Source organism: Oncorhynchus masou, chromosome 1 (genome assembly GCF_036934945.1).
Source record: "Oncorhynchus masou masou isolate Uvic2021 chromosome 1, UVic_Omas_1.1, whole genome shotgun sequence".
In the NCBI taxonomy this organism is placed as follows: Eukaryota; Metazoa; Chordata; class Actinopteri; order Salmoniformes; family Salmonidae; genus Oncorhynchus; species Oncorhynchus masou.
In genome coordinates this window covers 34,057,062-34,078,172 of record NC_088212.1, presented here as the reverse complement: position 1 = coordinate 34,078,172, position 21,111 = coordinate 34,057,062, and the positions used below count along the sequence as shown (strand labels likewise).

At 45.4% G+C, this 21,111-nt stretch overlaps 1 protein-coding gene across 2 annotated transcripts in view; it reads right to left on the bottom strand.

The window, feature by feature from the left end:
- Positions 1-21,111, bottom strand: part of serinc5 (serine incorporator 5) — a 60,491-nt gene that overhangs the window by 16,147 nt on the left and 23,233 nt on the right. For both annotated transcript variants that reach the window (XM_064969729.1, XM_064969721.1), the window contains 3 exons: positions 9,201-9,379; positions 8,947-9,029; positions 2,877-2,970 (listed from right to left, as the gene is read on the bottom strand). In XM_064969729.1, the coding sequence (XP_064825801.1) occupies positions 2,877-2,970; positions 8,947-9,029; positions 9,201-9,379 (356 nt within the window). The remainder of the gene's footprint in view (positions 1-2,876; positions 2,971-8,946; positions 9,030-9,200; positions 9,380-21,111) is intronic.

Genomic DNA, 21,111 nt, shown 5'->3' with positions numbered 1-21,111 from the left:
CAAACAGCTTGGAAAATTCCAGAAAATGATGTCATGGCGTTAGAATCTTCTGATAAGCTAATTGGCATACTTTGAGTCAATTGGAGGTGTACCTGTGGATGTATTTCAAGGCCTACCTTCAAACTCAGTGCCTCTTTGCATGACATCATGGAAAATCAGAAGAAATCAGCCAAAACCTCGGAAAAAAATTGTAGACCTCCACAAGTCTGGTTCATCATTGGAAGCAATTTCCAAATACCTGAAGGTACCATGTTCATCTGTACAAACAATAGTATGCAAGTATAAACACCATGGGACTACGCAGCCGTCATACCTCTCAGGAAGGAGACGCATTCTGCCTTCTAGAGATGAACGTACTTTGTCGCGAAAAGTGCCAATCAATCCCAGAACAACAGCAAAGGACCCTGGGAAGATGCTTGAGAAAACAGGTACAAAAGTATCTATATCCACAGTAAAACAAGTCCTATGTCGACATAACATGAAAGGCTGCTCAGCAAGGAAGAAGCCACTGCTCCAAAACCACCATAAAAAAAGACAGACTATGGTTTGCAACTGCACATGGGGACAAAGATCATACTTTTTGGAGAAAAGTCCTCCGGTCTGATGAAACAAAAATATAACTGTTTGGCCATAATGACCATCGTTATGTTTGGAGGAAAAACGGGGAGGCTTTCAAGCCGAAGAACACCATCCCAACCGTGAAGCACGGGAGTGGCAGCATCATGTTGTGGGGGTGCTTTGCTGCAGGAGGGACTGGTGCACTTCACAAAATAGATGGCATCATGAGGGCGGAAAATTATGTGGATATATTAAAGCAACATCTCAAGACATCAGGAACTTAAAGCTTGGTCGCAAATGGGTCTTCCAAATGGACAATGACCCCAAGCATACTTCCAAAGTTGTGGCAAAATGGCTTAAGGAAAACAAAATCAAGGTATTGGAGTGGCCATGACAAAGCGCTGGCCTCCAGCCTATAGAAAATGTGTTGGCAGATCTGAAAAAGCGTGTGCGAGCAAGGAGACCTACAAACCTGACTCCGTTACACCAGCTCTGTCAGGAGGAATGGGCCAAAATTCACCCAACTTATTGTGGGAAGCTTGTGGAAGGCTACCCGAAACATTTAACCCAAGTTAAATAATTTAAAGGCAATGCTACCAAATACTAATTGAGTGTATGTAAACTTCTGACCCACTGGGAATGTGATGAAAGAAATAAAAGCTGAAATAAATAATTCTCTCTACTATTATTCTGACATTTCACATTCTTAAAATAAAGTGGTGATCCGAACTCACCTAAAACAGGGAATTTTTACCAGAATTAAATGTCAGGAATTGTGAAAAACTGAGTTTAAATGTATTTGGCTAAGGTGTATGTAAACTTCCGACTTCAACTGTATAGGTTTTTGCTGTTCTTTGTTATAAAGCCAAAAAGATTGTAGAAGTGGTTTTACCACACATCTCTGTTTTGGACAGATAACTCTGCGTGTTGTTTGTTTAGTTTTACAATTTTCCCAGAAGTGGTTAGATTCTATGGATTCCTCAAATATATTGAGCTGATTTCTGAGATGCTGTTTCTTCTTTTTCCATAGTGTATTTCTGTACTGTTTTAGTGATTCACCATAGTGAAGGTGTAGGCTCAGGTTTTCTGGGTCTCTATGTTTTAGGTTGGACAGGTTTCTCAATTTCTTTCTTAGGTTTTTGCATTCTTCATCAAATCATTTGTCATTGTTAATTTTCTTAGGTTGTCTGCTTGACATTTTTAGATTTGTTAGGGAAGTTGAAAGGTCAAATATAGTGTTTATATTTTCTACTGCCAAGTTCACAACTTCACTATTACAGAGAAATTGTCTAGAAAGGATTGAATTTGTTGTTGCCTAATTGTTTTTTACTAGATTTCCACAATATTATCCTCACATCTATAACATTTCTTAATTTTATTCAGTTCCTTTGGCTTTGGTGCCTCATGTTTGAGCATAGCTCAAGTAGAGTGTGATTTTGCTGTGTTATGTTGTCATAGTTGTGTTTAGGTGGGCATATGGGGGAGGGAATGCTGTTACCTCCATGTAGGTGTTTGTCCCCCTGTGTGCTTAGAGTTCTTGCCCAGTTCTGGCATTTAGGTCGCCACAGACTAGTATAGGCATACCCCCCAAATTAGCATACCCCCTGAGTCTGGTAGTCTGGTAAACTACCACCTGGTAGTTTGGTGGGTGGGACTACCAGCTCTCTGTAACCAAGAGGGCAACTAGTGGGTCCATCTCCTTTATACCATGTTTCTTGTAAGATGTCAATGTCTATATTTCCAATTTCTTTAATGAAGTCTGGGCTCCGGGTCTGATGACCTCAGACCTTGTATATTCCAGGATGAGATAGTAAAAGCATTGTGTTCCATATTGTCACAGTAGGTGTGAGCAGAGCATGTTGAGCATCTGATACATACCTCTTAGGTCACAGGATGGCGTTTGGGCGGGTGTTTCTCTCTCTCTCCCTCTGTGTCTCTCTCTCTCCCTCTGTGTTTCTCTCTCTCCCTCCCTCTGTTTCTCTCTCTCTCCCTTTGTTTCTCTCTCTCTCCCTCTGTGTCTCTCTCTCTCCCTCTGTGTCTCTCTCTCTCCCTCTGTGTCGCTCTCTCTCCCTCTGTGTCGCTCTCTCCCCCTCTGTGTCGCTCTCTCACTCTCTCTCTCTCTCTCTCCCTGTTTCTCTCCCTCTCCCTGTGTCTCTCTCTCTATCCCACTATCTCTTTGTCTCTCCCTCGGTTACTCTTTCTTCCTCCCTGTTTCTCTCTCTCTGTCTTCATGCATTCACGTGTGACTGTTTTGGCTGAGGACAGAAAGAAAGGCTATAGGAGAAAGAGTGCTTCATTAGAAGTGTTGCTGTTCTCACCAGTTAGTGTTCCATCTGTGAGCAAACTGCACCAGCAGCATGAGCTGGATCAGCAGGAAGAGAAACCCCCCTACAGCTCCCACATACCTCCACACTGAGGGGAGAGTAGAGAGGAGGGGCCAGGGAGAGAGATAGAGAGGAGGGAAGGGAGACAGAGGGAGAGAGGAGGGGGAGAGAGGTCGATAGAGAATGAGAGGAGGGAAGAGAGACAGAGGGAGAGAGGAAGGGGAGAGAGGTCAATAGAGAATGAGAGAGAGAGAGAGAGAGGAGGGAAGAGAGAGAGTCAGGGGTAAAGAGGGGAGAGAGAGAGAGGAGTAGAGAGAGAGAAGCAGGGGAGAGAGAGAGAGGAGTAGAGAGAGAGGCAGGGGAGGGGAGAAGAGGAGGGGGAGAGAGAGTAGAGAGGCAGGGGAGAGAGAGAGAGGAGAGAGAGAGGCAGGGGAGAGAGAGAGAGGAGTAGAGAGAGGGGCAGGGGGAGAGAGAGAGAGGAGAGAGAGGGAGAGAGGGAGGGAGAGAGAGAGAGGAGAGAGAGAGAGAGAGAGGGGAGAGAGAGAGAGAGAGGTAGGAGAGAGAGGAGAGAGGAGTAGAGAGAGAGGCAGGGGGAGAGAGAGAGAGGAGTAGAGAGAGAGGCAGGGGAGAGAGAGAGAGGAGTAGAGAGAGGCAGGGGAGAGAGAGAGAGGAGAGAGACAGAGGGTAGAGAGAGAGAGGAGGGAGAGAGAGAGGCAGGGGAGAGAGGAAGAGGAGAGAGAGAGAGGCAGGGAGAGAGAGAGAGAGAGAGGGGGAGTAGAGAGAGAGGCAGGGGAGAGAGAGAGAGAGGAGTAGAGAGAGAGGCAGGGGACAGAGAGAGAGGAGGGAGAGAGAGAGAGAGAGGAGGGAGAGAGAGAGCAGAGGAGAGAGAGAGAGGGGGAGAGAGACAGAGGGAGAGAGAGAGGAGAGAGAGGAGTAGAGAGAGAGAGAGGCAGGGGGAGAGAGAGGAGGGGAGAGAGAGAGAGGGTAGAGAGAGAGAGGAGGGGAGAGAGAGAGAGAGGCAGGGGAGAGAGAGGAGAGTAGAGAGAGAGCAGAGAGGAGTAGAGAGAGAGAGGCAGGGGAGAGAGAGAGAGGAGTAGAGAGAGAGAGGCAGGGGAGAGAGACAGAGGAGTAGAGAGAGAGGCAGGGGAGAGAGAGAGTAGAGAGGCAGGGGAGAGAGAGACAGAGGAGTAGAGAGAGAGAGGCAGGGGAGAGAGAGGAGTAGAGAGAGAGGCAGGGGAGAGAGAGGCAGGAGTAGGAGAGAGAGACAGGGGAGTAGAGAGAGAGAGGAGGAGGAGAGAGAGAGAGGAGAGAGAGAGAGAGAGGCAGGGGGAGAGAGAGAGGGAGAGAGAGAGGCAGGGGGAGAGAGAGGAGAGAGGCAGGGGTAGAGAGGAGGGGGAGAGAGAGAGAGAGAGAGAGAGAGGAGGAGGGAGAGAGAGAGTAGAGTAGAGAGAGGAGAGAGAGGAGAGAGAGAGAGGCAGGGGGAGAGAGAGAGAGTAGAGAGAGAGAGGCAGGGGAGAGAGAGAGTAGTAGAGAGAGGAGAGAGAGAGAGAGTAGTAGAGACAGAGAGGCAGGGGAGAGAGAGAGGAGTAGAGAGAGAGACGCAGGGGAGAGAGAGAGAGGAGTAGAGAGAGGCAGGGGAGAGAGAGGAGTAGAGAGAGAGAGGCAGGGGAGAGAGAGAGGAGTAGAGAGAGAGGCAGGGGAGAGAGAGAGAGGAGTAGAGAGAGAGGCAGGGGAGAGAGACAGAGGAGTAGAGAGAGAGGCAGGGGAGAGAGGAGTAGAGAGAGAGGCAGGGGAGAGAGAGAGGAGTAGAGAGAGAGGCAGGGGAGGAGAGGGAGGAGTAGAGAGAGGCAGGGGAGAGAGAGAGAGTAGAGAGAGAGGCAGAGGAGTAGAGAGAGTAGAGAGACAGAGGGTAGAGAGGGAGAGAGAGAGAGAGGAGTAGAGAGAGAGGCAGGGGAGAGAGAGAGGAGTAGAGAGAGAGAGGCAGGGAGAGAGAGAGAGAGAGGAGGGAGAGAGAGAGAGGCAGGGGAGAGAGTAGGGAGAGAGAAGAGGAGTAGAGAGAGAGAGGCAGGGGAGAGAGAGAGAGGAGTAGAGAGAGAGGAGGGAGAGAGAGAGGGTAGAGAGAGGCAGGGGAGAGAGAGAGAGGGAGAGAGAGAGGCAGGGGAGAGAGACAGAGGAGTAGAGAGAGAGGCAGGGGGGGAGAGAGAGAGGAGAGAGAGAGAGGGAGAGAGAGAGAGGAGGAGAGAGAGCAGGGGAGAGAGAGAGAGGAGAGAGAGAGGCAGGGGAGAGAGAGAGAGGAGTAGAGAGAGCAGGGGGAGAGGCAGGGAGTAGAGAGAGAGGGGGAGAGAGAGAGGAGTAGAGAGAGGCAGGGGGAGAGAGAGGAGTAGAGTAGAGAGGCAGGAGAGGAGAGAGAGAGAGAGAGGAGCAGAGAGAGAGGCAGGGAGAGAGAGGCAGGGGAGAGAGAGAGAGGTAGGGGAGAGAGAGACAGAGGAGAGAGAGAGAGAGGCAGAGGAGAGAGAGGCAGGGGAGAGAGAGAGAGAGAGAGGAGAGAGAGAGGCAGGGGAGAGAGAGAGAGAGGGAGTAGAGAGAGGCAGGGGAGAGAGAGAAGAGGAGTAGAGAGAGAGGCAGGGGAGAGAGAGAGAGGAGTAGAGAGAGAGAGGCAGGGGAGAGAGAGAGAGGAGTAGAGAGAGAGGCAGGAGAGAGAGAGGCAGTAGAGAGAGGAGAGAGAGAGAGAGGGAGAGAGTAGAGAGGGGAGAGAGGCAGGGGAGAGAGAGAGGAGGGGAGAGAGAGAGGCAGGGGGGAGAGAGAGAGGAGTAGAGAGAGGCAGGGGGAGAGAGAGTAGAGAGAGAGAGAGAGAGGCAGAGGAGTAGAGAGAGAGGCAGGGGAGAGAGAGAGGCAGGGGGGAGAGAGAGAGAGAGAGAGAGGAGGGGAGAGAGAGGAGTAGGCAGAGAGGAGGGGAGAGAGAGACATAAGTAGAGAGAGAGAGGCAGGGGGAGAGAGAGGAGAGAGAGAGAGAGGCAGGGGAGAGAGAGGCAGGGGAGAGAGAGAGAGAGGCAGGGAGAGAGAGAGAGGCAGGGGAGAGAGAGACAGAGGAGGGTAGAGAGAGGCAGGGGGAGAGAGAGAGAGTAGAGAGAGAGAGGCAGGGGAGAGAGAGAGGAGTAGAGAGAGAGGCAGGGGAGAGAGAGAGAGAGTAGAGAGAGAGGCAGGGGAGAGAGAGAGAGGAGTAGAGAGAGAGGCAGGGGAGAGAGAGAGGAGTAGAGAGAGAGAGGCAGGGGAGAGAGAGAGCAGGGGAGAGAGAGAGAGGAGTAGAGAGAGAGGCAGGGGAGAGAGAGAGGAGTAGAGAGAGGAGGCAGGGGAGAGGGGAGAGAGAGAGAGGAGTAGAGAGAGAGGAGGCAGGGAGAGAGAGAGAGGAGAGAGAGAGAGAGGCAGGGGAGAGAGAGAGGGAGTAGAGAGAGAGGCAGGGAGAGAGAGAGGAGTAGAGAGAGGCAGGGAGAGAGAGAGAGGAGTAGAGAGAGAGAGGCAGGGGGAGAGAGAGGAGTAGAGAGAGAGAGAGAGGAGAGAGAGGGAGAGAGAGGCAGGGGAGAGAGGAGTAGAGAGAGAGGCAGGGGAGAGAGAGGAGTAGAGACAGAGAGAGGGGAGAGGAGAGTAGTAGAGAGAGAGGCAGGGGGAGAGAGAGACAGAGAGAGAGAGAGAGGCAGGGGAGAGAGAGAGAGGGTAGAGAGAGAGAGGCAGGGGAGAGAGAGAGAGAGAGAGAGGCAGGGGAGAGAGAGAGGAGTAGAGAGAGAGGCAGGGGCGAGAGAGAGAGTAGGAGTAGAGAGTGAGGCAGGGGAGAGAGAGAGAGGCAGAGGGAGAGAGAGAGAGAGTAGAGAGGAGAGAGAGAGAGGAGTAGAGAGAGAGAGGCAGGGGGGAGAGAGAGAGGAGTAGAGAGAGAGGCAGGGAGAGAGAGAGGAGAGAGAGAGAGAGGCAGGGAGAGAGAAAGGAGTAGAGAGAGAGAGGCAGGGGAGAGAGAGAGAGAGAGGAGTAGAGAGAGAGGCAGGGGAGAGAGAGAGGAGTAGAGAGAGAGAGGCAGGGGGAGAGAGAGAGAGTAGAGAGAGAGGCAGAGAGAGAGCAGGAGTAGAGAGAGAGGCAGGGGGAGAGAGAGAGAGGCAGTAGAGAGAGAGGAGGAGTAGAGAGAGAGAGGAGTAGAGAGAGAGAGGCAGGGGAGAGAGAGAGAGGAGTAGAGAGAGGCAGGGAGAGAGAGAGAGAGGAGTAGAGAGAGAGAGGCAGGGAGAGAGAGAGAGGAGTAGAGAGAGAGGCAGGGGAGAGAGAGAGAGGAGTAGAGAGAGAGAGGCAGGGAGAGAGAGAGAGGAGTAGAGAGAGAGGCAGGGAGAGAGAGGCAGAGGGGAGAGAGAGAGAGAGTAGAGAGAGAGAGAGAGAGAGAGAGGCAGGGGAGAGAGAGAGGAGAGAGAGAGGCAGAGAGAGAGAGAGGAGTAGAGAGAGAGGCAGGGGAGAGAGAGAGAGAGAGAGAGAGAGAGGCAGGGAGAGAGAGAGAGGAGTAGAGAGAGGAGGGGAGAGAGAGAGAGAGTAGAGAGAGAGAGAGGCAGGGGAGAGAGAGAAGAGGAGTAGAGAGAGAGGCAGGAGAGAGAGAGAGAGGAATAGAGAGAGAGGGGCAGGGGAGAGAGAGAGAGGAGTAGAGAGAGAGGCAGAGGTGAGAGAGACAGAGGAGTAGATGGAGAGAGGCAGGGGAGAGAGAGAGAGGCAGGAGAGAGAGAGAGGAGTAGAGAGAGAGAGGCAGGGAGAGAGAGACAGAGGAGTAGAGAGAGAGAGGCAGGGGAGAGAGAGAGAGGAGTAGAGAGCGAGGCAGGGGAGAGAGAGAGGAGTAGAGAGTGAGACACAGGGGAGAGAGAGAGAGGAGTAGAGAGAGAGGCAGGGGAGAGAGAGAGAGGAGAGAGAGAGAGGCAGGGGAGAGAGAGAGAGGAGTAGAGAGAGAGGCAGGGGAGAGAGAGAGAGAGAGAGAGAGGCAGGGGAGAGAGAGACAGAGGAGTAGAGAGAGGGGAGAGAGAGAGAGAAGTAGAGAGAAAGGAAGGGGAGAGAGAGGAGTAGAGACAGAGAGGCAGGGGAGAGAGAGGAGTAGAGAGAGAGGCAGGGGAGAGAGAGACAGAGGAGTAGAGACAGAGAGGCAGGGGAGAGAGAGAGAGGAGTAGAGAGAGAGGCAGGGGAGAGAGAGAGGAGTAGAGACAGAGAGGAGGGAGGAGAGAGGAGTAGAGAGAGGGGAGAGAGAGAGAGGAGGGAGAGAGAGAGAGAGAGAGGCAGGGGAGAGAAAGAGAGGAGTAGAGAGAGAGAGGCAGGGGAGAGAGAGAGGAGTAGAGAGAGAGGCAGGGGAGTAGAGAGAGAGAGGAGTAGAGAGAGAGGCAGGGGAGTGAGAGACAGAGGAGTAGAGAGAGAGGGGCAGGGGAGAGAGAGAGGAGTAGAGAGAAAGAGGCAGGGGAGAGAGAGAAGAGTAGAGAGAGAGGCAGGGGAGAGAGAGAGAGGAGTAGAGAGAGAGGCAGGGGAGAGAGAGAGAGGAGTAGAGAGAAGAGGCAGGGGAGAGAGAAGGAGAGGAGTAGAGAGAGAGGCGGGGGAAAAGAGATAGAGGGAGGGAGGGTGATCACACATTTAAAGTATTGCAAAGCTAACCATCAAATATCTAATCTTTTGTTCCATATGTTCTGCAGGATGTGCACACTTAACTGCTGCATAACTCCTCGTGTGTTGTCATCGCATAGACAACCACAGGGACTAGATTCTCAGGCACACATGCACACGGTAACTAAAGCCTGCACAGCTGCACCGGTCCTCTCCTCTGAAGGGAGCAGATAACAGACTCCCTCTCCTCTCTTTCTCTCTCTTTATTTCCCTTCTCTCTTCTCTCAAAGCTGGTTAAGGAAAGGCATTACAAGTCAAGGACAGTTACGCTGACCTCTACAGGTAAGAATAGGTGACAGAGATTTGAGACTCCACAGTGTGATAGAGCAGAGCAGGGCTCCGGTCTCTGTCCCCTCTGAGAGAACAAAGACTATAGACAGGAGAGGGACATAAGGGTCCATACCTTCCAGAAAGGTGTCCTGCTCTGGCAGGAAGAATCCTCCAACACAGCAGGCCAACAACACTATGAACTTCGGGAACCAAAACCTGTCAGAGAGAGAGAGAGAGAGAGAGAGAGAGAGAGGGAGAGAGAGAGGGAAAGAGACATAAACGTCACTACACACACACACACACACACACACACACACACACACACACACACACACACACACACACACACACACACACACACACACACACACACACACATACACTTACCCATTGTGTATGGCGGCGCGGCAGCCGGTGGCAGAGTTGATTCGTAGGGTGAAGATACAGAAGAAGAAGAAGAAGCAGGCCATCCCGAAGCAGACCTTGTACACAGCAGAGTAACCCACCAAGATAGAGCAGTTCTCACCAGCATTCAGCTTCTCACACAGGTCACTGTAGAATGGGATCTACAACACAGAGAGAGAGAGAGAGAGAGAGAGAGAGAGAGAGAGAGAGAGAGAGAGAGAGAGAGATGCGTCAACAGTAACCTTGGGAAAATCCTCTGCATTATCATTAACAGCAGACTCGTGCACTTCCTCAATGAAAACAATGTACTGAGCAAATGTCAAATTGGTTTTTTACCAAATTACCGTACAACAGACCATGTATTCACCCTGCACACCCTAATTGACAACCAAACAAACCAAAACAAAGGCAAAGTCTTCTCATGCTTTGTTGATTTCAAAAAAGCCTTCGACTCAATTTGGCATGAGGGTCTGCTATACAAACTGATGGAAAGTGGTGTTGGGGGTAAAACATACGACATCATAAAATCCATGTACACAAACAACAAGTGTGCGGTTAAAATTGGCAAAAAACACACAAATTTCTTCACACAGGGTCGTGGGGTTAGACAGGGATGCAGCTTAAGCCCCACCCTCTTCAACATATATATCAACAAACTGGCGCGGGCACTAGAAAAGTCTGCAGCACCCGGCCTCACCCTACTAGAATCTGAAGTCAAATGTCTGCTGTTTGCTGATGATCTGGTGCTTCTGTCACCAACCAAGGAGGGCCTACAGCAGCACCTAGATCTTATGCACAGATTCTGTCAGACCTGGGCCCTGACAGTAAATCTCAGTAAGACCAAAATAATGGTGTTCCAAAAAGGTCCAGTCACCAGGACCACAAATACAAATTCCATCTCGACACTGTTGCCCTAGAGCACACAAAAAACTATACATACCTTGGCCTAAACATCAGCGCCACAGGTAACTTCCACAAAGCTGTGAACGATCTGAGAGACAAGGCAAGAAGGGCATTCTATGCCATCAAAAGGAACATAAATTTCAACATACCAATTAGGATTTGGCTAAAAATACTTGAATCAGTCATAGAGCCCATTGCCCTTTATGGTTGTGAGGTCTGGGGTCCGCTCACCAACCAAGACTTTAGAAAATGGGACAAACACCAAATTGAGACTCTGCACGCAGAATTCTGGAAAAATATCCTCCTTGTACAACGTAGAACACCAAATAATGCATGCAGAGCAGAATTAGGCCGATACCCACTAATTATCAAAATCCAGAAAAGAGCTGTTAAATTCTATAACCACCTAAAAGGAAGCGATTCCCAAACCTTCCACAACAAAGCCATCACCTACAGAGAGATGAACCTGGAGAAGAGTCCCCTAAGCAAGCTGGTCCTGGGGCTCTGTTCACAAACACACCCTACAGAGCCCCATGACAGCAGCACAATTAGACCCAACCAAATCATGAGAAAACAAAAAGATAATTACTTGACACATTGGAAAGAATTAACAAAAAAACATAGCAAACTAGAATGCTATTTGGCCCTACACAGAGAGTACACAGTGGCAGAATACCTGACCACTGTGACTGACCCAAAATTAAGGAAAGCTTTGACTATGTACAGACTCAGCGAGCATAGCCTTGGTATTGAGAAAGGCCGCCGTAGGCAGACATGGCTCTCAAGAGAAGACAGGCTATGTGCTCACTGCCCACAAAATGAGGTGGAAACTGAGCTGCACTTCCTAACCTCCTGCCCAATGTATGACCATATTAGAGAGACATATTTCCCTCAGATTACACAGATCCACAAAGAATTCGAAAACAAATCCAATTTTGAAAAACTCCCATATCTACTGGGTGAAATTCCACAGTGTGCCATCAGAGCAGCAAGATTTGTGACCTGTTGCCACGAGAAAAGGGCAACCAGTGAAGAACAAACACCATTGTAAATAAAACCCATATCTATGCTTATTTATTTTATCTTGTGTCCTTTACCATTTGTACATTGTAAAAACACTGTATATATATATATATATATATATATATATATATATATATATATATATATATAATATGACATTTGTAATGTCTTTATTGTTTTGAAACTTCTGTATGTGTGATGTCTACTGTTAATTTTTATTGTTTACCTTACTTGCTTTGGCAATGGTAACACATGTTTCCCATGCCAATAAAGCCCCTTGAATTGAATTGAATTGAGAGAGAGAGAGAGAGAGAGAGAGAGAGAGAGAGAGAGAGAGAGAGAGAGAGAGAGAGAGAGGGGGGGGGGAGCAATGCTTTTTCAATGTAAAGTTTTATCAAGTTTTCTTGTTTTTCAATCAACCAACAAAACACATTCCATATTCACAGATGTGACAGGCTTAAAAAAATAAAAATAAAAAGTCAAAAATTATAATAGTACATTTGGAAAAATAAAAATACAATTAAAATGAAAGATTAAGAAAAATAAGTGTTTTTATTTTTATTTGACTTTATCTATTTATTTTCCTTGGTGCATATATATATATATATATGCACCAAGGAAAATATATACACATACATATATACATACACACACACACATACCCATACATACATACATACATACATACATACATACATACATACATACGCACACATACTCAAAAACAAAATTAAAATAAAAACACACAAAAAAACGTATATGACACTTGCAGCAGCACTATCAAGGTTCTTATCAGCTATTTCTAGCATTCGCTGCGACGACGGGCCAATAATTTGTTTTTAGGTTTTACAGTACCTTACACAAAATGTACAGTGCCTTGCGAAAGTATTCGGCCCCCTTGAACTTTGCGACCTTTTGCCACATTTCAGGCTTCAAACATAAAGATATAAAACTGTATTTTTTTGTGAAGAATCAACAACAAGTGGGACACAATCATGAAGTGGAACGACATTTATTGGATATTTCAAACTTTTTTAACAAATCAAAAACTGAAAAATTGGGCTTGCAAAATTATTCAGCCCCTTTACTTTCAGTGCAGCAAATTCTCCAGAAGTTCAGTGAGGATCTCTGAATGATCCAATGTTGACCTAAATGACTAATGATGATAAATACAATCCACCTGTGTGTAATCAAGTCTCCGTATAAATGCACCTGCACTGTGATAGTCTCAGAGGTCCGTTAAAAGCGCAGAGAGCATCATGAAGAACAAGGAACACACCAGGCAGGTCCGAGATACTGCTGTGAAGAAGTTTAAAGCCGGATTTGGATACAAAAAGATTTCCCAAGCTTTAAACATCCCAAGGAGCACTGTGCAAGCGATAATATTGAAATGGAAGGAGTATCAGACCACTGCAAATCTACCAAGACCTGGCCGTCCCTCTAAACTTTCAGCTCATACAAGGAGAAGACTGATCAGAGATGCAGCCAAGAGGCCCATGATCACTCTGGATGAACTGCAGAGATCTACAGCTGAGGTGGGAGACTCTGTCCATAGGACAACAATCAGTCGTATATTGCACAAATCTGGCCTTCATGGAAGAGTGGCAAGAAGAAAGACATTTCTTAAAGATCTCCATAAAAAGTGTCGTTTAAAGTTTGCCACAAGCCACCTGGGAGACACACCAAACATGTGGAAGAAGGTGCTCTGGTCAGATGAAACCAAAATTGAACTTTTTGGCAACAATGCAAAATGTTATGTTTGGCGTAAAAGCAACACAGCTCATCACCCTGAACACACCATACCCACCGTCAAACATGGTGGTGGCAGCATCATGGTTTGGGCCTGCTTTTCTTCAGCAGGGACAGGGAAGATGGTTAAAATTGATGGGAAGATGGATGGAACCAAATACAGGACCATTCCGGAAGAAAACCTGATGGAGTCTGCAAATGACCTGAGACTGGGACGGAGATTTGTCTTCCAACAAGACAATGATCCAAAACATAAAGCAAAATCTACAATGGAATGGTTCAAAAATAAACATATCCAGGTGTTAGAATGGCCAAGTCAAAGTCCAGACCTGAATCCAATCGAGAATCTGTGGAAAGAACTGAAAACTGCTGTTCACAAATGCTCTCCATCCAACCTCACTGAGCTCGAGCTGTTTTGCAAGAAGGAATGGGAAAAAAATTCAGTCTCTCGATGTGCAAAACTGATAGAGACATACCCCAAGCGACTTACAGCTGTAATCGCAGCAAAAGGTGGGGCTACAAAGTATTAACTTAAGGGGGCTGAATAATTTTGCACGCCCAATTTTTCAGTTTTTGATTTGTTAAATTTTTTTTAAATATCCAATAAATGTCGTTCCACTTCATGATTGTGTCCCACTTGTTGTTGATTCTTCACAAAAAAATAGTTTTATATCTTTATGTTTGAAGCCTGAAATGTGGCAAAAGGTCGCAAAGTTCAAGGGGGCCGAATACTTTCGCAAGGCACTGTATCTGCGCATTTCCCTAGTCACCCCGTTCACTCTGTCCAGTTTGAAATATAGTTGAGTAGTGGAGACCAGAGTCTATCAAACTTGGGCTGTCTCTTGTGGAGGTCATAAGTGAGCTTTTCAAGAGGGAGAAAGTCAACAATCTGGTCAATCCACATTTTAAATGTAGGAGGGGTATTAGAGGCCCACAATAGAAGAATACATTTCTTAACAAAGTATGTAATAGTCATAAGCAAATTTTCTCTGTCAGGATCAAGAACAAAGTCCTGCTGGGCATTAAGAAGATAGATACACGGGGTCATATCAAACTGTACCTCTAGTATTTTCTGTGCAGCAGTATGTATAGATTGCCAGAATCTGGCAATCTCTCTACAGCTACAGTTCTACTTTCAGAGGTACATCTTTTACAGTTAGGAGACATATCTGTTTTCATTCTATGGAGTCTCAAAGGAGTATAATAAAATTTGTACAAAAATGTGTAATTTAGATTCTTTCATTTTTACATTGGTAGAGGAGCAGTATACCCTGTCACAAACCTCCGCCCATAACTCATCACTGATAGTCAGACCAGGGTCCTTTTCCCAGATTATTTTCAAAGGAGTAAAGGAGGAGCCTCCTTTCTCAGAAAGGAGTCTATAGATGTAAGATATTTTGCCTTTAATGGATTGTGCTGTGACAAGAAGGGTTTCAACTCCATTCAACTGAGTTCTAAACCTCCTCTTGGAGGTAAATGAGGAAATTACATGTCTAATTTGAAGATGAATGGATCTTGGCACATCGAATTCACTGCAGAGCTCTTGAAAGGATTTCAGTGTAGTGGTTTTCTGATGAAATAGGTCTGAAAAGGTCCTGATTCCTAGAGTATGCCAAAGATTAAAGTTGGCATCCCTCAGGGCTTTTGGCAAGTCTGGGTTGCCTACTATAGGCGAGTGAGAACATATTTGGGAGGAAATGCCCAGGTATTTCATACAGTCCCTCCACGCTAGTAGGGTGCTGTAAATCACAAAGGTTTTGGCTATGTTGCCCACTTCACAAAGTTATTAATGAATATATAATTGAGCTTAAGGGCAATGAACCACAGGATTGGGCTTCTATCTGAATCCACGTTGACTCTTGTCTGTTTGTGTTCCATGTTAGGATGTTGCGGATTTGGGCAGACAAGTAGTATAATTGAAGGGAGGGAAGGGCAAGACCACCCTTAGATTCAGGTTTCGATAGAGTGGAAAACTTGATCCTAGGTTTTTTATTGCCCCATATAAATTTGGTGATGCTTTGGTTAGTTGTTTTGAAGAAGGAAACTGGGAGATAGCATGGGAGCATCTGAAATAAGTAGTTCAGTCTAGGGAGGACGTTCATACGGATGACATTAATTCTTCCTACTAAGCTAATTGGGAGGGAGATCCAGGTTTGGAGATCGTTCTTGATTCGATCCAGGAGTGGAAGATAATTTTCCTTAAAAAGGCTATTCAAATCTGGTGTTATGAAGATCCCGAGGTATTGAAACCCCTGTGTTTTCCATTGGAAAGGACATAGTGTCTTCATAGAGCTGGTGAGTGTAATATTGAGAGGGCAGACAGTGGATTTGTTAAAATTGATCTTATAACCTGAAAACTTGCCATACTGAGCAATTGTGTCTAAAATGAGAGGGAGAGATTTCTCAGGGTTGGATATGTAGAGCAAGACATCATCCGCGTAAAGCGAAATCTTGTGCTGCAGGCCGCCTGCAGAAACACCCATAATACTTGGATTGCTCCTTATCAGCTCTGCCAGAGGCTACACCCCCAACAAGTAGAGCAGGGGGGACAGCGAACACCCCTGTCTTGTGCCCCGTTCCAGAGGGAATCTGTCAGAGTTCAGTCCATTAGTAGTCACCATGGCATTTGGATGAGAGTATAGTGATTTGATCCATTTAATAAGATTTGGGCCCATATTGAACTTTTCTAAGACTGAAAACAGAAAGCTCCACTCCATCCTGTCAAACGCCTTCTCAGCATCCAGTGAAGCCAGCAGGACAGGGGTCTTCTGTGCGTTTACTTGATCAATAATATCAAAAAGACAGCAAATGTTATCAGAAGAGTATCTGTCTCTAATAAATCCAGTTTGGTCCGCTTTTATTATTTTGGGAAGAAGAGTGTTTAGTCTTTTGGCGAGCAATTTGGTAATTATTTTATAGTCGAAATCCAACAAGCTTATGGGCCGGAAGGACGAGCAGGATAGGGGGTCCTTGTCCTTTTTTAGCAGCACTGTAATGCGGGCTGTGTGCATCGAGTCTGGGAGAACTCCGTTTTTGCAAAAATCCTCCAGCATTGGCATGAAGATAGGGCGGAGCTGGGGCCAAAAAGCTTTGTAGAACTCTCTGGGGAATCCATCTGGGCCTGGGGACTTATTAGGTGGCATGGAGGTAATTGCCCACAGGATCTCCTCAGGAGTGAAGGGGGAGTTGAGATCTTCTTGGTCGGTCTCTGATAGTTTCGGTAGCGAGATTCCCTCTAGGAAAGAGTGGAGTTCTGCCTCTGTGTGTTCTCTCTGAGGTGTATAGTTTGCAGTAAAAATCATGAAAAGTTAAATTTATATCTTTTGGGTCGTATGTGACCTCGTCCTCTGCGTGATCTGAAAGTGCTATGGGTCCGATTGTACATGAATTTTTGAAACTCTTTGGGTTAAAAATGTAACCTGTACGGGAGTAGGTGTTATGGACATTAGAGTAGTATGTATAGTCCATAGATGAGCTATTAGTCTCTCTCCAGATATCTATCAGTCCCATCTCTTTAGTAAGAGAGTTCAACATCTTTGCAGATCTAGGATTTGTGATGGGGACTTGAGATGATTTGTCTAGGGTTGGGTTAAGGGTACAATAAAAATCTCCGGCCACCACGCCAAAGGAGACACAATGCTCATTGAACAGGGTTATCATTTTTGACATGAAGGCAGGAGTATCTGTGTTAGGGGCGTATATGTTTAATATAGTAAATGGTTGACCATATAGTGACCCAGTTATCAAAATAAATCTCCCCTCCGGATCAGATATGTTTTTGTCAATTATGAATGGAACATTTTTATGGATAAGTATGGCTGTGCCTCTACTGTTAGATTTGAAAGATGAGAAATACACCTGTCCCACCCAAGCTCTGCGGAGTTTGGCATGTTCAGCATCACAGAGGTGTGTCTCTTGTAATAGCGCGATGTCTGCTTTTTCCTTTTTTAGAGCACATAGTATCTTTTTCCGTTTTATTGCATGACCTAGACCATGGCAGTTCCACGTCAATAGATTTAAGGTACTAGTCATCGTCATTGAACAGTAATCAAACTTTAGTGCAAGTCATCGCTGGGTAAAAGTGGATAGTAGTTACAGCTGCGTTCACATAAAAGGAAAATAAATGGTGTACATAAAATAATAATCTCTGAACACCCCAGCCGAGTTCCCAAACAGCTCGACACATCCCGTTGGATCTATTACCCCCCCCCCCCGCTCAGTCTCAATTCCGTGTTCCGATTAAAACAAAAACGGGGAACAGTGAGCAACGCACAACGTCTCCCTCTCCCCACCAAAGAAATGCCTCATCCTCTCCACCCCGCATTGAGTAAATGACGCAGATGCCCTCGTCCAGACTACAGTAAAAGAGGGGAGAAAAATAAAATCAATAGCCCAGCCTACATATACCTCCCCCAAGGGACATAGGGAACCCCAAGTAATAAAAGTAACAAAAAAACAGGGAAATAAAAGTAGGCTGAAACATTAGTAGGCCTAGGTTAGGCTATACAGCCCACCCCTCTCAGTTAAAGGAAAATAAATATAAATTGGACGGCTATAATGACATTTAGGGGGTGGGTCTCTGGATATCGGCTATATGTTGTCTTACCTCCTTTGGTAATGGCATTAACCTCTCTGGCCCACCCGGGACGCAACCGCTCCCCCTGCCAACAATAAATGCAAATGCGCTACGCCAAATGCTAATAGCACTCGTTAAAACTCAAACGTTCATTAAAATTCACATGCAGGGTAGTCAATTCAAGCTACACTCGTTGTGAATCAAGCCAACGAGTCAGATTTGTAAAATGATTTTCGGCGAAAGCATGAGTAGCTATTATCTGATAGCAGGCAACACGCCGAAATACCAGAAGGGACGTAAACAAAGGAATTAGCGTAGCCGGCGCTACACAAAACGCAGAAATAAAATATAAAACATTCATTACCTTTGATGAGATTCTTTGTTGGCACTCCTATATGTCCCATAAACATCACAATTGGGTCTTTTTTTCGATTAAATCGGTCCTTGTGTACCCAAAATGTCCATTTATGAACACCGTCAGATCCAGTAAAAACACATTTTTTAAACGCAACGTTATTTTTTTAAATAAAAAAAGTTGCCTATAAACTTTGACAAAACACTTCAAACTACTTCTGTAATCCAACTTTAGGTATTACTAAATGTTAATAAACGATCAAATTGATCACGGAGCGATCTGTATTCAATAAGCACGAGTTTGGGAAACATAACTAACTTTTCCGGTTCCATTGTTTACAGCTGTGGACTTGACAACCGGATGTGGCTATTACTCAGATGACCAACGATTTAGTTGAATCGAAATCACAACACTGGCGACATCGTGTGGAAGTTATAGGAACTGTATTCTCAGCCTTAACTATTTTTCCTTCCAATAGACAATACATGGGCTGACGGATTGATTTTTTCTTCGTCGATTTAGTGACCAGGTTTTCTGGCGATTTTGACCACGGAACTCGTTCTGTTATAGTCACAGACACCATTGAACCAGTTCTAGAAACCTCAGAGTGTTTTCTATGCACACATACTAATCATATGCATATACTATATTCCTGGCATGAGTAGCAGGACGTTGAAATGATGCGCGATTTTTAACAGAATGTTTAAAAAAGTAGCCCGATCTCTAATGACTCCCCATCCCTCATGCGGGAGCGTAATCATCGACTGACACTAATTAGCATAACGCAACAGACATAAATATTCCTAGAAAATATTCCTATTCATGAAAATCAAAAGTGAAATATATTGAAACACAGCTTAGCCTTTTGTTACTCACCCTGTCATCTCAGATTTTCAAAATATGCTTTACAGCCAAAGCTAGGCAAGCATTTGTGTAAGTGTATCGATAGCCTAGCATAGCATCTTGTCCAGCTAGCAGCAGGTAACTTGGTCACGGAAATCAGAAAAGCAATCAAATGAAATTGTTTACCTTTGATGAGCTTCGGATGTTTTCACTCACGAGACTCCCAGTTAGATAGCCAATGTTCCTTTTTTCCAAAAACATTATTTTTGTAGGCGAAATAGCTCCGTTTGTTCTTTACGTTTGGCTGAGAAATCGCCCGGAAATTGCAGTCACGAAAATGACGAAAAATATTCCAAATTAGCTCCATTATATCGACAGAAACATGGCAAACATTGTATATAATCAATCCTCAAGGTGTTTTTCAAATATCTATTCGATAATATATCCACCGGGACAATTGGTTTTTCAATAGGACCGATTGGAATAATGGCTACCTCTGTATTTTACGTGAGAATCACTCTGGGAGCCATCAGGTGACCAGTTGCGCAATGTAGCCGCTTACGGGTATTCTTCAACATAAATGCGTAAAACTCCGTCACAATGCTGTAGACACCTTGGGGAATACGGAGAAAAAGTAATCTGGTTGATAGCCCATTCACTGCTCAATAGGGACACATTGGAACACAGAGCTTTCAAAAGATGAGTCACTTCCAGATTGGATTTTTCTTAGGCTTTTGCCTGCAATATCAGTTATGTTATACTCACAGACAATATTTTTACAGTTTTGGAAACTTTAGAGTGTTTTCTATTCTAAGCTGTCAATTATATGCATATTCTAACATCTTGTCCTGACAAAATATCCCGTTAACTACGGGAACATTATTTTTCCAAAAATGAAAATACTGCCCCCTAGTAACAAAAAAAAAGTTATATTATACTCACAGACATGATTCAAACAGTTTTAGAAACTTTAGAGTGTTTTCTATCCAAATATACTAATAATATGCATATCTTAGATTCTTGGCATGAGGAAGTTGAAATTGGGCACGCTATTTATCCAAAAGTGAAAATGCTGCCCCCTATACCTTAAGAAGTTTTAAAGTTCAGCACCACAGCCACTGCAGACAAAGCGTAGTAGGATACAGGAGCAGTAGGATACAGAGTAGTAGGATACAGAGTAGTAGATTACAGAGTAGTAGGATACAGAGTAGTAGGATACATAAGGGTAGGATATAGAGTAGTAGGACACAGAGAAGTAGGATACAGTGTAGTAGGATACCGAGGTGTAGAATACAGTGTAATAGGATACAGTGTAGTAGGATACAAAGTAGTAGGATACATAGTAGTAGGATACAGAGTAGTGGGGTACAGTGTAGTAGGATACAGAGTAGTAGGATACAGAGTAGGATACAGTGTAGTAGGATACAGTGTAGTAGGATACAGAATAGTAGGATACATAAGGGTAGGATATAGAGTAGTAGGACACAGAGAAGTAGGATACAGTGTAGTAGGATACAGAGTAGGAGGATACAGAGAAGTAGGATACAGAGTAGTAGGCTACAGAGTAGTAGGATACAGAGTAGTAAGATACATAGTAGTAGGATACAGAGTAGTAGGATACAGAGTAGGAGGATACAGAGAAGTAGGATACAGAGTAGTAGGATACAGAGTAGTAGGATACAGAGTAGTAGGATACAGAGTTGTAAGATACATAGTATGATACAGAGTTGTAAGATACATAGTATGATACAGAGTAGTAGGACACAGAAGGGTAGGATGTTCATTATGTTGTGTAGTAAGCTGTAAGTAGCCCGTGTGCCTCACCCTAATAATTGTGTAGTGGCTTTGCTGACATGCAAGATGTTTGCCCCACCAAGATTTACATGCTAAAATCGCCAATGGTGTGTTCGTGTGTGCAAGTGTGTGTGTGTGTGTGTGTGTGTGTGCGTGTGTGTGAAACATCTGTTTCATATGGAGATACAAAGCAAGGGGTATGCTCTATACAGAGAGAGAGAGACAAAGAGAGACATATAGAGAGAGAGACCTAGAGAGAGAGAGAGACATATAGAGAGAGAGACCTAGAGAGAGAGAGACATATAGAGAGAGAGAGACCGAGAGAGAGACCTAGAGAGAGAGACATATAGAGAGACATAGAGAGAGACATATAGAGAGACATAGAGAGAGAGAGACCTAGAGAGAGAGACACAGAGACATAGAGAGAGAGAGATTTTACTCACGCAAACAGCAAAATTATCTTTAGAAAAACAATAAAACAACACCTCACAAAACAATGCCTGTCTGACCCAGTTAACCTAGTTAAGGCCTATGTACAGATATGTAGTAATGTAAGTCTGTAATGTCTATGTTCATGTTTTTAAATGTTGGCGTCGGCTAATGGGGATCCCAAAACAATTGAATAGTTAATATGATAAACAATCAGTGTT